Raw genomic sequence first — 15,008 nt, forward strand, 5'->3', positions numbered from 1 at the left:
ACAGCCTTCTCCGCTCCCCGGAACCAGGTTCCAGCTTCCTGCGTAGGGAAGGGAAGAAGCGTTCCAAGGAGGGCAGGAAGGACCTCTCTGAGGAGGAGAAGGCCAAAATGACCTGGGCCGAAGAACGGATAAAGGAGGGCCTCGCAGATGCCGCAGATGAAGGCATCGACGGAGGGATTTGCCAACAAGGTGGAGGAGAGTCTCGCCACCAAAAGGCAACGCTCGACCGAGAGTGCCAAGAACGACACTCCGGTGAGCAAGCGGCAACGCGGGCCCAAGGTGGCAGCCCCCACACCCAAACAGGCGAAACGTCCCCAAAAAGCGAAGGTCAGTGAGGTGACCAAACGACATTTAATCGTGGCACTCATTGACCGGAGCGAAGAGAATGGCAAAATAACGGCGGCGCGGTGGAAGATGGTGCACGCGCGGCTCGTGGATGCGCTGTTCGCCAGAATGGAGGAGGACCCAACGGCCCCCATGCCCACGTTCGATGGTGCAGGGTGGCTCAACGGCGTAAAAATACTTAAATGTATTGACGACCCTACACTCAAGTGGCTGACGCAAACGGTCTGCCAACTGGAAGCGTTGTGGGAGGGGGCCAAGCTGGAGGTGGCGGACAGGGAGCTAATCCCGTCCATACCAAAGGCAAAGGTACTCTTCCCCATCGTAATCCAAGGGGACCGTGCGCTGAAGCTGCTACAGAGGCAGAACCCCGATGTGCCAACGGCTAACTGGAGGATTCTGCATATCGGGAGCCCACTACCCAACGAGGGGGGCCAGAGTGCGATCATCCAGATCAGCAAGGAGGCAGAGGACCTGCTATACCCAAGATTCGGGAAGATGGCGTGGGGGATGGGCAGTGTTTAACTGCGGCTGAGAAATCGCCACCCCGAGGACAAAGATGCGCACACTCTGCAGGCTGGCGAGGTGGAGAAGGACCTTGGTCTGGACACCATCGTGGAGGCCGCACAGGGTCTTGCGCTGGACTCGGAGGAAGAGGGGGAGGACGGTGACCTGACGGTAGTAGTCAACCCGTCGAGTGGAGCTGAGCCAGACGCACATGGTGAGTGTGCTGCAGCTCAACCTCCACAAGAGTAAAATTGCGTCGGCGGAGCTCCTCTTTGCCATGGAGCAAGGGCCCGCCGACATAGCCTTAGTCCAGGAGCCATGGGTTGCCTCAGGCAATGCTGTGGCCGGGCTAAAGTCCTCAAATTTTAACGTATTCTATACACCATCGGTAAGCAGGAACAGAACCGCCGTAATCGTACGGAAGGGAATCCATGCTCACCTTATGTCTCATTACAGCACTGACGATCTAACCGTGGTGATGCTAGAAAGCAAGGAAAGGCGCCTGATGGTAGCCTCCTGCTACATGGCACACGACAGGCCGGCTTCACCTGAAGAGTTGATGCACCTAGTGGCGGAATCCAGCCCGAAGGACCAGCAACTTCTCGTCGGCACGGACGCAAACGCACATCACAACGTGTGGGGAAGCCCCGACATCAACGATAGAGGTGAGTCCCTCCTAGACTTCATACTATCAACTAACCTAGAAGTAGCAAACGTAGGAGAGGAATACACCTTTGTAGGTCCCACCTCTTCAAACGTGCTAGACTTAACACTCGTAGCGGGAACAAGTACGGTGGTATCTGGCTGGAGAGTCCTTGAAAGACCATCCTTCTCAGACCACAGGTACATCCAGTTTAAGTGCGAATTTGAACACTCTCCGAAGATAACTGTCTATAGAAACCCCCGGAACACAAACTGGGAAAAGTTTAAAAAGACAGTTACCTCGAAGCTCGCGAATCGTCCGGGCACAGCGAAATCCCGGAAGACATAGAAACGTCCCTAGAGACCCTATCCAGGGAACTACTGGATGCGTACCACGCATCGTGCCCACCCTCGAGAACGAAAAAGAGGACCAAACCACTCTGGTGGAACCGGGACCTATCGCTCCAAAGAAACAACCTCAAAGAATTCTTCAAAATCGCCAAACAGGCGAACGAGGATATGATCAATGAGGAATACAAAACCCTACTCAGGGAGTACAAGAAGGAAATACGCAGGGCACAAAGAAACTCGTGGAGGAACTTCTGCTCCAATATCGAGAAAGTCCCAGAAACGGCTAGACTTCGGAAGCTGCTATCAAAGCAACCTACCATACAGAATCAGCTGAAGCGAGAAGATGGACAGTGGACTGAGGGCAGTGAAGAAGCCCTAACAGCACTAATGGAAGCTCACTTCCCAGGATGCACCGAGGTTGCTGACGCTACAACGCATCAGGACCTAGCAACTGAGGAAGAGCATCCCCCAACAGGTCTCATATCGTCTAAGAAAATCCACTGGGCTATAGACTCCTTTGCGGGTACAAAAGCACCTGGACTAGACGGTATATTCCCAGCCATGCTACAGGTGACCAAAGACGTGATCACCCCATGGCTCTCTGCAATATACTCAGCTTGCCTGAGCTCGGGCTATATCCCTATTTAATGGCGGACCTCAAGGATTGTCTTCCTTCCAAAGGCAGGAAAGTGCAGCCATATGAGCCCCAAGGATTACAGACCGATAAGCCTCACCTCCTTTCTACTCAAAACACTAGAAAAGCTGCTGGATCTACACATCAGGAATGATGTAGGGAGACTGATGTCAACCAACCAGCATGCCTACACCAAAGGGAAATCGGTAGAGACGGTACTGCACTCGCTAGTAGCCACCATCGATAGAGCCCTCCATAATAAAAAGTATGCTCTAGGAGTGTTCGTAGACATATCCGGAGCATTCAACAACGTCACTATGAGCGCTATTATGGACCGCCTAGAAGCGACCAATACACATCCCGCAATCAACCTCTGGATAAAGAACCTTCTAAGTTGCAGACGGGTGCAATCAGAGTGGGGCACCGCTTCCAAGAGGGGGGCGCATAGAGGCACACCACAAGGTGGGGTCCTGTCGCCCCTCCTGTGGAACCTGGTGGTCGACGACTTAATAAAGAGATTCGAGAGGAGAACCCCAAAAATAACAGCCTATGCAGATGACATAAGCATAATTATTACGGGAGTATGTCCATCGACCCTCAGCTCCATAATGGAATCAACACTCAGGGAGATATGTGAGTGGGCAGGAAAAGTAGGACTCAGTATCAACGCGGACAAGACGGACCTCATTCTCTTCACCAAGAGATACAAGGTACCGGCATGGATCCCCCCGAAAATTAAAAAAAACCAGTCTGACCCCTAAAACACAAGTCAAATACCTCGGCATAGTACTGGACAGGAAGCTGGCGTGGAGACCCAATGTAGTGGAAAGGGTGAAGAAGGCCACCATTGCGCTATACGCATCCAAGAAGATGCTCAGCAGCACATGGGGCCTGTCACCTGCTTTAATGCACTGGATCTTCATATCGGTGGTGCGACCGACTCTGCTGTACGGAGTCTTAGTGTGGTGGCAAGCGACAGAAAAGAAGACGTACAATAAGCTTATGGAAAGGACCCAGCGGCAGGCACTGCTCTGCACTACGGGGGCGCTGAGGTCAACCCCAACAAAAGCTCTCGAAACCATAATTGGAATCGACCCCCTGGACATCCACGCTCAACTGATTGCAGCAAAGGCGGCACAACGCTTAGTAGCATCAGGAAACATGTCTCTACAGGGATTCGGGCACAGTTCAATTGGCCGAGACATGACCAGTATATCTGACTACATTATCCCCCAAACTTGCCTGGACGTAAACACAACCTCATTTATGGGACCCGACGACTGGAAAAGGGGTCGGGACCAGACCCAACACATCAACATATACACGGATGGCTCCAAGATAGAGGAAGGAGTAGGTGCGGACATAATGTACAGACCCTGAAATAAGGCTGTCCTATAAGCTACCGGACCAATGCGGCATATTCCAGGCAGAAGTCTTTGCCATACGGAAAGCGGCGGAGGTTGCTCGATGTACGGAACGCCCACATAATGTGATCAACCTGTTCGTGGACAGCCAGGCGGCGATAAGATCCATGCAGTCGTCAGCGGTCAGTTCCAAAAATGTCCTGGCAAGCAGGGAGGCATTAGATTTCCTAAGCACGACTAAGTCAGTGCGGATCTATTGGGTTCCCAGCCACCAGGGCATCGAAGGCAACGAGACAGCAGACGTACTGGCTAAGGAAGGCGTCGGGCTGGCAAACGAGAGGACTGAGAACGTGCCTGTCTCCCTCAGAGCGCTCCAAAGCGATCTAGAAAGGAGGGCACACATACAGGCCAGCAGCAGGTGGAGGAGAACCACCAACTGCAAGATCGCGAAAACCATGTGCAAGGAGAGCAATGGTAAACTCAGCCAATACCTACTACACCTACCACGGAAGGACTGTAGGATGCTAATAGGTATACTCACAGGTCATTGCCTGGCTGCAGCACATGCAGTCAAACAAGGCATCACCAACAGTGACAAGTGCAGGAAATGTGATCAATCTGGGGCTATCGAAACCCTGGAACATCTAATCTGCCAATGCCGGACACTCAGAAGGTCCATACGCACCAATCCGGACAACTAAGGGCCATATTGGCCTATGCGTGGCCCCGTGAGGGCCGTCCGGGACAACCTAACCTAACCTATACTTATGGGATCTTACGTTCTATATAACAACGAATCGTTTCTTAATTTCTATACGCTCTCGCGCCACCGGCCCCTCAGGCTCCTCGCTGGTGCTGTGGCTATGCGTCCGACCTGGCTCACGCCTCATCTACACACACAACTCCGCACCCACCGAGTCGCTTTTGATCGCATTGGCGATAGCGGTACCTGTCGTCCCTCCTTTGGCACCTCGCAGACCTTGTTCCTCTTGCTGGGCCGTACTGCTGCCTGTTGGTTGGGTCACTTTGATCCTTCCTTGGACTCTCACGTTGACTCTCCTTGTCAGTTGTTCTACCGCACTCGCTTGTGTTCGCTCTTTTTCCTCGTTGCTCGCACTCTACTGACTGTCCTCTTTCACTGTTGCCGGGCTCCTCTTATACCCTCGCTTCGACGCTATCGTCCGCGCCTCTGCCTAGCAACAGCGGTAAATCCGTGCGTCGCTGGTAATTTTCCATCGGCCTCTTCGCTTGATTCCCTCACGTTCTTAACGGGACCGAGCTGGTGGCGTGATCTCATGTCCATACATGGACATGCGCTGGACCGCTGCCGGCCCGCTCCCGCCGTTCCTAGCCTGACGCGAGCGCCGCTCCTTGCGTGCTCCTCCATTCCCGACTCTCTCCACGGGCTCGTACCGGAGGCATGATCTCATGCCCATATATGGTCATGCGTTGGACCCCTGCCACTCTAACGGAACCCGGCTCCCGGCCGGCTCTCACTCTCTTGTGAATTCGCCGTGAATTCTCTTCTTAACCCTTACTTGGTTCCCTTGTGAGGAAACTCCATTCCTCACACTTCCCCCTTTCTTTACCAGAGGAAAACTCCCTTCGTTTTCCTTCCGGCCACTTTCCATTTGAATTCAAGCGTGCGCGCGGGCGCGCACTCACGCTGGTTCCGGACTGATTCCTCCATTGCCCGATCGGTTCGCCACCTATCGGATCGGGTCTACCGATGTAGTTCCGGAACCAACTCCGTGGATGATTCTCCAGATAGGTGCGCGCTTTGCGTGCACGATAGGTGCGCGCCTCGTGTGCACGACAGGTGCGCGCTTCGCGTGCACGATAGGTGCGCCTCTGATCGTGCTGCCAGACCCTCTTCACGTGTTGCCGGATCGCTCCCATTTTCACGTGTTGATTCCGCTTGCGGTATCTATTGTATACGCTGGCCGGCCGCGTTTTCGCGTAAGTTTTTAAGCTACTGCCCTCGTGGGCTCTGTGTACCTCGCGTGTTAACCCCACGACTAGCCCGACATCAAGCTGCCATGCCCTGGGTAAGTTGTTCTTCATATTCTTTATTCTTTGATTCATTTCATTCACAAATTTGTTCCCTCCCCCATTTCATACCTCGACGGACACCTCGACCTGGTTTGCCGACACCCGGTACCGCACCCCGCGGACCCTCACGAGACGCTTTACGCGTCGGCCGATCCGGGGTGTGCCTTCCACTGCCCGAGCCACTGCCTCCGGCCATTCTTCGATGTCCACGTGTCGCCAGCGGACATTCTCCCCCGTCGGCTCCTCCATCGACTGCTGTCTCTGCAGCTGCGGCCGGGCGACCTCAGCCCTGGGATCTGGGCACGACGATTGCCGCATTGGGACAGGCCTAGCCTTGGCTTTCGCAGGTGAGGGCCACACCCACGGACCGCGCTCCCACCTCTCACCTTCCGTGTCCTCTGCCGGTTCTTTCGACGCCGTCGCTGGCGCTGCCGGTTCCTCCGTCACCGTCGCTGCCGCTGCCGCCTCTTCCGTCGCTGCCGCTGCCGCCTCTTCCGCCGCTGTCGGTGCCTCTGTCGCTGCCGCTGTCGATGCCTCTGTCGCCGTCGCAGCCGGTGCCTTCGCTGCTGCGTGTGTTCCCGCTGCCGCTGTCGCTGGCTCCCGCGCCTCCGACGTCGTCTCCTCTGCCATCCTGGCCTCTGCCTGCCTCCGGTGCTGCCGTGGATCACGCGTGTTGCTTCGCGGGACTGGTTCCTCCTCCCATACCTTCCGGTCTTCCTGCGCCTCCGATGGTGCGAGTCCCGACGCCCACGTTATGTGTATAGTTTGGTGGTGCCATATCATGCCATTCCTTACCGTCGTGTGAACGTTTTGCGACACAAATGGGCCGCACACCGCGTTCTCCGGACCACCCCACTGGGGCTGCTGTGCCTCTTCCTGTGGCGACTCCTTCGGTGCCTCCTCCTGTCGTGGCGACGACTGTTGTGGCGGTGAGTTCGGTGGTGGTGATTTTGGTGGCGGTGACTGCGGGGGCGTTGGCTGTTGCGTGCTCTGTGGCTGCGGCGGTGGCTCGGGATGCCGGCGTTCCCATAAGGGTGCCTCCTCACCCTGTTGTGGTTGCTGCTGCCCCGCCGGTCCGTCAAACAGACCCGTCTTAACTTTGAGGAACCTCGGAGGAGGCGGAGCCTCCTCCTCGTTCCTCTTGTGAGCTTCGGCTTCATGGCGCGCGGCCTCCATCTGCCACTGCAGGGCGGCCTGTGCTTCCCGCATTATGGCCTTGTTCAGCGCCGCCTCCCTTTGCGCCTTCTCCGCTGCCTTGCTTCGGGCCTCCTCCTCACGTCGCCGCTCTTCCTCGCGTCGTCGCTCTTCTTCGCGCCGCCGCTCTTCGTCGCGTCGTCGCTCCTCCTCGCGTCGCCGCCCCTCTTCGCGTCGCGCCTCTGCTGCTGCTCGCCGGTTGCGCTGCTGCTCCATATGGCTCCTCCGCATGGCCTCGGCTGGTGGCCGCGCTGCTGGCGTCGCTGTCGGCTGCGCTGCTGGCGTCGCTGGCGGCTGCGCTGCTGGCGTCGCTTTAGGCTGCTCTGCTGGCGTCGCTGTCGGCTGTGCTGAGGCCTGCGCTCTCCGTTGCAACGGTACCTCTGCCATCCCTCTCTGCTGCCTTGCCGTCGGCTGCGATGGCGTTGCTGGCGGCATGGTTGTCATAGGCTGCTGCGGCTCCCGTTGCCCTGCAGCTTCGCGCTTCTGCTCACGCAAATAGCGTTCCGCCGATCGGATGGCGATTCCGAGGAACGCTGCGTCGCGTCGCAGCTCCTGCTCCCGTGCCCGCTTCTCCTCGTCGTTGAGCTGCATTCTCCGGAGCTCGGCTCTCCTTGGAGCCGGCTCGACGGAGACCACCACCACGTCGCTGTCTTCGCTGTCCTCCTCCTCCGTTGCTCCTGGCGACACTTCCGGCTCCCGTCTGCTTCGAGGAGACGCCCACGAGGACCACTCGCTCCTTGGGGATGCCATGGGACTTCCAAATGGGGACGCCATGAGCTCCAGCTCTGGAGTCTCGCTCCGCCGATCGCGAGGGCTCCGCCCGTCGCTGGATCTCGGGACTGCGGCTCCCCACACTTCTGGCTTGTTCCTCCAAGTACATTTTCAACATGGCGTTTTTTTTTCTCCTTTTTTTTCCTCCTGTTTAAATCCGCGCTTGCGTCTGTGTCTGGATACCTCTGGCTCGTGACTGATCGACAGCTCCAGCCTCTGCTGCCGTCGAGCTCTTGCTGTTTTTCCCGTCGTTCCGTCGTACGGTAGTTGGGCATTCCTTCTCCCGCTCTCTCGAAGGTTCCTGCCTCTCAGCACTGGGGCTCTTCGCCGCGTTAACCCTTCCGCGGCCAGTGGGGGTCTGCTCGCACCCGATTATACCTGATCCCACCCCCTTTTGTTTGAAGAAACTTTAAATATATATATTTTCCTTTTTACATTTATTATTTTTTTTTTTCTCCTTTTTTTTTTAGGCCTTGCCGCCCGGCTTCCCCTCTCCCCTCTGGCCCTTTCGGCCCATGTGAGTACTGTGAATGTGCGCTATCTTTGGCTTCTTTTCCAGCCCATCCTGCATCCTTGGTCCGTGATGCCAATCGTCATACCTGCCCCTGACTAACAGGTCCTCCAACCTTTCGCCCGGCTGCATCATGACGATCGGCCCTGGCTCGTCACCTCAATGCCGCCTTCTGTTTGGCCTTTGGCGTGACCTCTGCCCCATGCCGCTGCTTCGGACCCGAGGATCATCCGACTCCTCGCCCGTAAGCAACGCGTGGGTAGCGTCTTCTGCCCGGCCAAGCCCGACGGCTGTAGATGACCCAGGCATCCTGGACCCCAGGACCCGGATTATCCCTCACACTTCATTGGACCCCCGAGGGTATCTCTCCGCCCGGGTCTCGGTCAGCCGAACGCCTTTGGCTTCTGGATCTCTTCGCCCGTTTCTGATTCCTTATTTTCCTTCGTCGTTTGCCTGTGGCTTTAGATCCCCAATATGTGCCGTCCGTGTATGCCTATCGCTGTCTCTACGCAGCTTGCATATCACCGGTGACACGAAATCAGTGATCTGATAGGGACCGGCATACCTTGGGGCCAATTTTGCTGCGAGCCCCTCGGCTGCGTTAGAAAGGTGGTGCTGTTTAACCCACACCTTTTCTCCGACCTTGGGCTTCCAAGCTCTCTTTCGCAAGTTGTAATATCTTGCCTGATACTGGGCTGCTCTTTCCAAATTCCGCCTCACCAGCTGAAAAAGTTATTTCAGCTTTACCGCGTGTTCGTCCGGAGTGTTTGTCTCCTGACCCGTGCCGAGTGTTTCCTCATCGTACAACGCCTTCGGCAGCCTGGGCTCTCTCCCTTGCACTATGAATGCTGGTGCGAATCTAGTGGACTCCGTGACCCCAGAGTTCACGGCCAGCATTAACTCGGGCCACTTCTCGTCCCAGCATCTCTGGTCCCCTTCGGTGAACTGCGCGATCATGGTTTTCACCGTTCTGTTGGTGCGTTCCGTTGGGTTTTCCTGCGGCGTGTACGGTGCCGTAAACTGGTGTCGAACTCCCATCTGATCCAGAAACTTTTTAAACGCCCGACTGGTGAATTGTACCCCATTGTCGGTGATCATCACCTTGGGTACGCCGAACTGGGCCAATATTCGTTCTCTGAAAGCCTTGATCAGGGCTTCTGCCGTGGCCTTTCTCATTGCCACCAGCTCGGTCCATTTTGAAAACCGGTCCACCAGCACCAATAGCATGGCGTTCCCATGTTTTGATCTGGGCAATGGTCCCACAAAATCCGCGCACACCGTCGCCCATGGTTCCTCTGGTACTTGTGTCAGCATCTTCCCGGCCGCCTGTGCCTGACTTGGTTTGAAACGCATGCAGGTGTAACATTTCCTGACGTACGTCCTCACGTCTCGGCGCATCCCCGGCCAGTAGTACCTGGCAGCTATCCTTGCCATCGTCTTCCTGCCGCCGGCGTGACCCGCCTCCGGGGTATCGTGGTTCTCCCTCATGACCCGCTCCCGTCGATCCTTCGGCACGCAAAGCTTCCAAGCTACTACTTCTTCGTCGCCGGCCCGGTGCGGGATATGCCGGTACACCCCGCCTGCCTTTCTATACATGAGCATTGCTCTTCGGGCTCCTGTCCAACGTCCTCCGCTCGCATACATCGCTTTTCCATGGGCTGTCGAGATAGCGCGTCAGCCACCACGTTCTGCTGCCCCTTCCTATACGCTATTTCGAAGTCGTATTGCTGTAACTCTAGCGCCCATCTTGCGATTCTCCCCGTCTCCCCCCCTTTATGCTGTTAAGCCATTTCAATGCCATGTGGTCGGTGACCACCTTGAAGTGATACCCTTCCAAATTGGGTTTGAGCTTCCTGATGGCCCACACAATTGCCAGGCATTCCTTCTCTGTAGCCGAGTAATTCTTCTCCGCACTGTTCAGCGTCCGGCTGGCGTATGAGATCACCCTTTCGCCCTTCTCCGTTTCTTGGGTGAGAATCGCTCCCAATCCATAGTCGCTGGCGTCCGTCTGTAGCACAAACTTCTTCGAGAAATCCGGGCAGGTTAGCACCGGATCGGCTACCAGCCGACCCTTCACGGACTCAAATGCCTGTTGTTGCTCTGATGCCCATTCCCGCTTCACCTTTTTCTTCAGCACTGTGCTGAGCGGCTGTACCATGGTGGCGAACCCTGGCACGAAACGTCGATACCATGAGGCGACGCCCAGATACTGGCGAAGCTCTTTCACGTTCGCCGGTGGCTTCAGCTCTGCAATGGCGGCCACCTTTTCCGGATCAGTGCAGATGCCTTCTCCCGTCACCAAATGACCCAGGTACCGCAGCTCCCTTCGGCCGAACTGGCATTTTTCCACATTCAACCTCAAGTTGGCCCCTTTTAAGCGTCGGAAAACCTCCTCAAGATTACGTTGGTGCTCCTCTTTCGTTCGGCCTATAACGATGATATCGTCTTGGTATGCGAAAGCATGCGGCATCATTTCCGGACCAATAACCTGGTCCAACGCCCTCTGAAACGTGGCCGAGGCCGAATGTAGCCCGAACGGCATCACTTTCCATTGGAACCATCCCTTGCCTGGCACCGTGAAGGCTGTGAACTTCCGGCTATCCTTTTCCAGTGGTATTTGCCAGTTCCCGTCTTTCAAATCCAAGCTACTGATGAACCGTGCTTCCCTCAGCTGATCGAAGATGTAGTCAATCCGCGGCATTGGGTATGCGTCCTTGATAGACTTTGCATTGATTTGTCGGAAGTCCACGCACAACCTCCACTGACCAGTTTTCTTTTTAACCATTACGATGGGGAACTGTAAGGGCTCTTCGATGGCTCGATACACCCCATTTCCAGCAGCTTGTCTACCTTTTGGTTGATCTCCGCCTGCATCTTTGGGTTCTAAGGGTAGTATCGCTGCTTAACCGGTATCGCATCGCTCATTGTGATCGTATGCACCGCCACATTCGATACCCCTTTCATCCTCTTGAATTCCTCCAATTACTTGGCCAGAAATTCTTCGAACGGGCCTTCCTCTGCACTGTCGTGGCGCCTGCTTCCCGTGGGATACTCGGCCTCGAACTCCTCATCAGCCATTCGTTCCGGAGACTCCTCATTGGCCTCCAATACTGCCACTGACAGCCTTTCTTCCAACCGCCCTTTCCGTCGGCCTCTCGCAGGGATCACGACCCTGTGCCCCGCACAGGTCACCTCTGCTCCGACTGCGGCAATGAAATCCCAGCCTAGTACCAGCGCATCGATGACTTCTGGCAGCACCAGAAGTGCCATTGAGACCACTTTGTCCCCGAACGCCTGTTCCACTTTGATTTTTGTATCGATGGATCGACGGCGTCCATCGGCTAAACGCACCTGCTTGTCGGTTTTCTCCTCGCGCCCCTCCCCGCGCAGCTGTTCCGCCAGCTCACAGCTGACAAAGCTGCTAGTGGCCCCTGTTTCGACCGTGGCCTTCCATTTCCTCCCTGCGATGTCCACCACGGCTGACAGCTGCACATCCTCCACGGTGAGTTCACCCGACTTTTTGCAGCACTGCCATGTCGTGACGCCGACCTTTCCACACCTCCAGCAGAATGTCAACGGTCGCCCTTGACATGCCTGTGACCAGTGCTCGTCGCTTCCGCATCGTCGGCATGCTTGGGCGGGATTCTTAACGTATCCCCCCTCTATATTGGAATGTGTCTGGTCTTCCGTCGCTGGTGCCTCCACTTTCGCTTTTGTTTGTCCCGCTACGGCTGCCGGCTCGTCCTTGCACCTCCGGCACATTTCAGTCACGGCCGACTTCGAGAAGGGATTTGCCGCCTTCGCTCTTCCCGCTGGACTCTCCTTCTGGAACTCTACGCGATCCCTCTCCAGAGCCTCGAACTCATCCGCTAGCATCATCATGTGGTCCAGGTCCTTGCACCTATGTGGCCTGATGAATATACGCAGATCTGGCATGCTATTCTCGCGGATGAGCTCCATCTGCTCCTCGGGAGTACATTTGAGGGGTCTCATGAGGGTCTGCATGTCCACCATGTAGTCCTTGAATGGCTCTCCCCATTTTTTCTTCCTTTGTCGTACCTCTTGGAGCAACTTCTCGAAGTACCCCCTCGGCAAGAAGTAGGCCTGGAAGCTTGTTGCGAAGGCTTCCCATGTTTGCCACTGCCGGTTATTGGCGATGAACCACATCAACGCTCGGCCCTTCAGCAACTCTGGCATCGCTCTGGGAATCAGATTCACGTCCAGACCGTACATATCAGCCGACCATTCGGCCTGCTCCAGAAACTCCAGGGGCTTCGCCGTCCCATCGAAACGGAACGACCATTCCCTCACCTGTTTGGCTACATTCGCGTATAATATGCGCGACTGCCTCCCGGCCTGCGCCTCGGGAACTTCCCGCCCCTCTTCGTTGCGGCTCCTCGATTGTTCTCGCGTCGTGGTGTTCCGGGCCTCCGCTGGATCCACACTCTTTGGCCGTGGTCTACTGACGGACGGCCTCGGGGAGCGGCTCCTGTCTGGTATCGCCAGGCTTGCTATGAGGTCCTCTGCCGGCATTTTCCACACCGATGACGCACCCGCACCTCCCGGCAATGGCAGACGCTCGTACGCGTCGTTCCTATCTTCCGCTGGCAAGGGTGAAGCTCTACCTGCCCGGAGCTCCCAGGCCTCCAGCAGGTCTGCGCACTCCGCCTCGTGCTTCTCCACCCAGTCCTTAAATTGTCTCCACATTTCGGACACGGTGCTTTCCAGTTCCAGCCCACAGGGCACACCGGACCAGTTCTTCCTTCCTCAGGGAATGGATCCATTGTCGGCTCCTCATGGTGTATTGATACCTCGCTCAGTACCGCCCTTCCCAATGCACTCCTTTGCTTGTCGTGAGGCCCCAAGTTGGGCGCCAGTTGTAACGAACTGTTTCTGTCCGTCTAAATCAGCGAGGCTGGCTCAGCGGCCGACGGTTCGTTGCAACAAATTTGTATGTTGCCTCACAGACACGAGAGAATGCACGGGTGGGTTTAATTACTGGCTGTGGGTATTTTATTGGTATCTTATACTTATGGGATCTTACGTTCTATATAACAACGAATCGTTTCTTAATTTCTATACGCTCTCGCGCCACCAGCCCCTCAGGCTCCTCGCTGGTGCTGTGGCTATGCGTCCGACCTGGCTCACGCCTCATCTACACACACAACTCCGCACCCACCGAGTCGCTTTTGATCGCATTGGCGATAGCGGTACCTGTCGTCCCTCCTTTGGCACCTCGCAGACCTTGTTCCTCTTGCTGGGCCGTACTGCTGCCTGTTGGTTGGGTCACTTTGATCCTTCCTTGGACTCTCACGTTGACTCTCCTTGTCAGTTGTTCTACCGCACTCGCTTGTGTTCGCGCTTTTTCCTCGTTGCTCGCACTCTACTGACTGTCCTCTTTCACTGTTGCCGGGCTCCTCTTATACCCTCGCTTCGACGCTAGCGTCCGCGCCTCTGCCTAGCAACAGCGGTAAATCCGTGCGTCGCTGGTAATTTTCCATCGGCCTCTTTGCTTGATTCCCTCACGTTCTTAACGGGACCGGGCTGGTGGCGTGATCTCATGTCCATACATGGACATGCGCTGGACCGCTGCCGGCCCGCTCCCGCCGTTCCTAGCCTGACGCGAGCGCCGCTCCTTGCGTGCTCCACCATTCCCGACTCTCTCCACGGGCTCGTACCGGAGGCATGATCTCATGCCCATATATGGTCATGCGTTGGACCCCTGCCACTCTAACGGAACCCGGCTCCCGGCCGGCTCTCACTCTCTTGTGAATTCGCCGTGAATTCTCTTCTTAACCCTTACTTGGTTCCCTTGTGAGGAAACTCCATTCCTCACAACGGGTATACAAATTTTTCGCTGAATAAGTTGGATAATTTGGTGAAATCTATTGCATATATATTGATACCATTAATCAGTAACTGGCAGTAAAAAACCTGCACAAGTTTTTGCGAACTAGTTAACTAAATATATCCACCTCAGCTAAACTTCTTGATTTTCACCAATCGTTATTTTTTTAACAAAAATTAAAAAAAAACGAGAAGGAACGTGTGAGTTGCTTCTGGGGACTAGACTCTACTTTTTATAGCCGTACTCAGTCAGTATATACATTTTTGAGGTTATGATTTTGGTAAAATTTTTTAAATTTTAAATTTGCTCTGTTATCTACTAGCCTTTTTACACTAGGCGCGTCTGCTATCGATATCGGAATAGACGCGATGAAGCAGAAAAAGCGTTTACATTGGCAGAAGTGCGTTTTGAATTTTGATTTGGGTGCTTGATGACAAGGAATGTAAACAAATTTTGAGAAATCAACAGAATTTTGCAAGACAACAAGAAAATGGCCGAAAAAGAATTGATTCTCATATTTATGTATTATTTTGAGACATTTATTTGTAGAGTTTGTAGAGTTCTTCTTAAAATTATGAAAACCATCGAAGTTCGTCTCCAGCAGTGTCATAATGGCATCAGGGGGTCACAAAAATGTCGTATGATAATAATACAATCAGTTTCAAGTATTTTATTTAATGATTTTATGTATTTTCATCTTTTTGATCAACCATACATTTTTAGCGCCAAACTTTGTTTTTTGAACTACAAGTTTTTGTTGTTCTTAGTGGTGATAGTGATAGATACCACATT

General features: G+C 54.9%; 2 protein-coding genes across 2 annotated transcripts in view; both read right to left on the minus strand.

The window, feature by feature from the left end:
* LOC111077095 (dnaJ homolog subfamily C member 16) overlaps positions 1-15,008 on the minus strand; it is a gene marked incomplete at its 3' end in the record, with an annotated part of 161,837 nt that overhangs the window by 26,487 nt on the left and 120,342 nt on the right. The gene's annotated exons all lie outside the window — the stretch shown is intronic.
* Positions 5,106-7,966, minus strand: LOC111080433 (splicing factor, arginine/serine-rich 19-like). The gene is made up of 5 exons (XM_041595793.1): positions 7,578-7,966; positions 7,170-7,521; positions 5,962-6,888; positions 5,506-5,874; positions 5,106-5,237 (listed from the first exon to the last, which is right to left on the minus strand). The coding sequence occupies exons 1-5, from the start codon at positions 7,964-7,966 to the stop codon at positions 5,106-5,108; spliced, it is 2,169 nt and encodes a 722-aa protein (XP_041451727.1).

The sequence above is a fragment of the Drosophila obscura genome, unplaced genomic scaffold (assembly GCF_018151105.1).
Source record: "Drosophila obscura isolate BZ-5 IFL unplaced genomic scaffold, ASM1815110v1 contig_8, whole genome shotgun sequence".
In the NCBI taxonomy this organism is placed as follows: domain Eukaryota; kingdom Metazoa; phylum Arthropoda; class Insecta; order Diptera; family Drosophilidae; genus Drosophila; species Drosophila obscura.

Excerpts from the sequence above, each read along its gene's own strand:
- LOC111080433 (XM_041595793.1), bottom strand. The coding sequence starts at position 7,966 with ATGTACTTGGAGGAACAAGCCAGAAGTGTGGGGAGCCGCAGTCCCGAG. Across the intron at positions 5,875-5,961 it reads AGGTCGAGGTGTCCGTCGAG|CTTGATGTCGGGCTAGTCGT; the intron begins GTATGAAATGGG and ends AGGGCATGGCAG. Across the intron at positions 5,238-5,505 it reads GGAATCAGTCCGGAACCAGC|AGAGTCGGGAATGGAGGAGC; the intron begins GTGAGTGCGCGC and ends GAGCCCGTGGAG.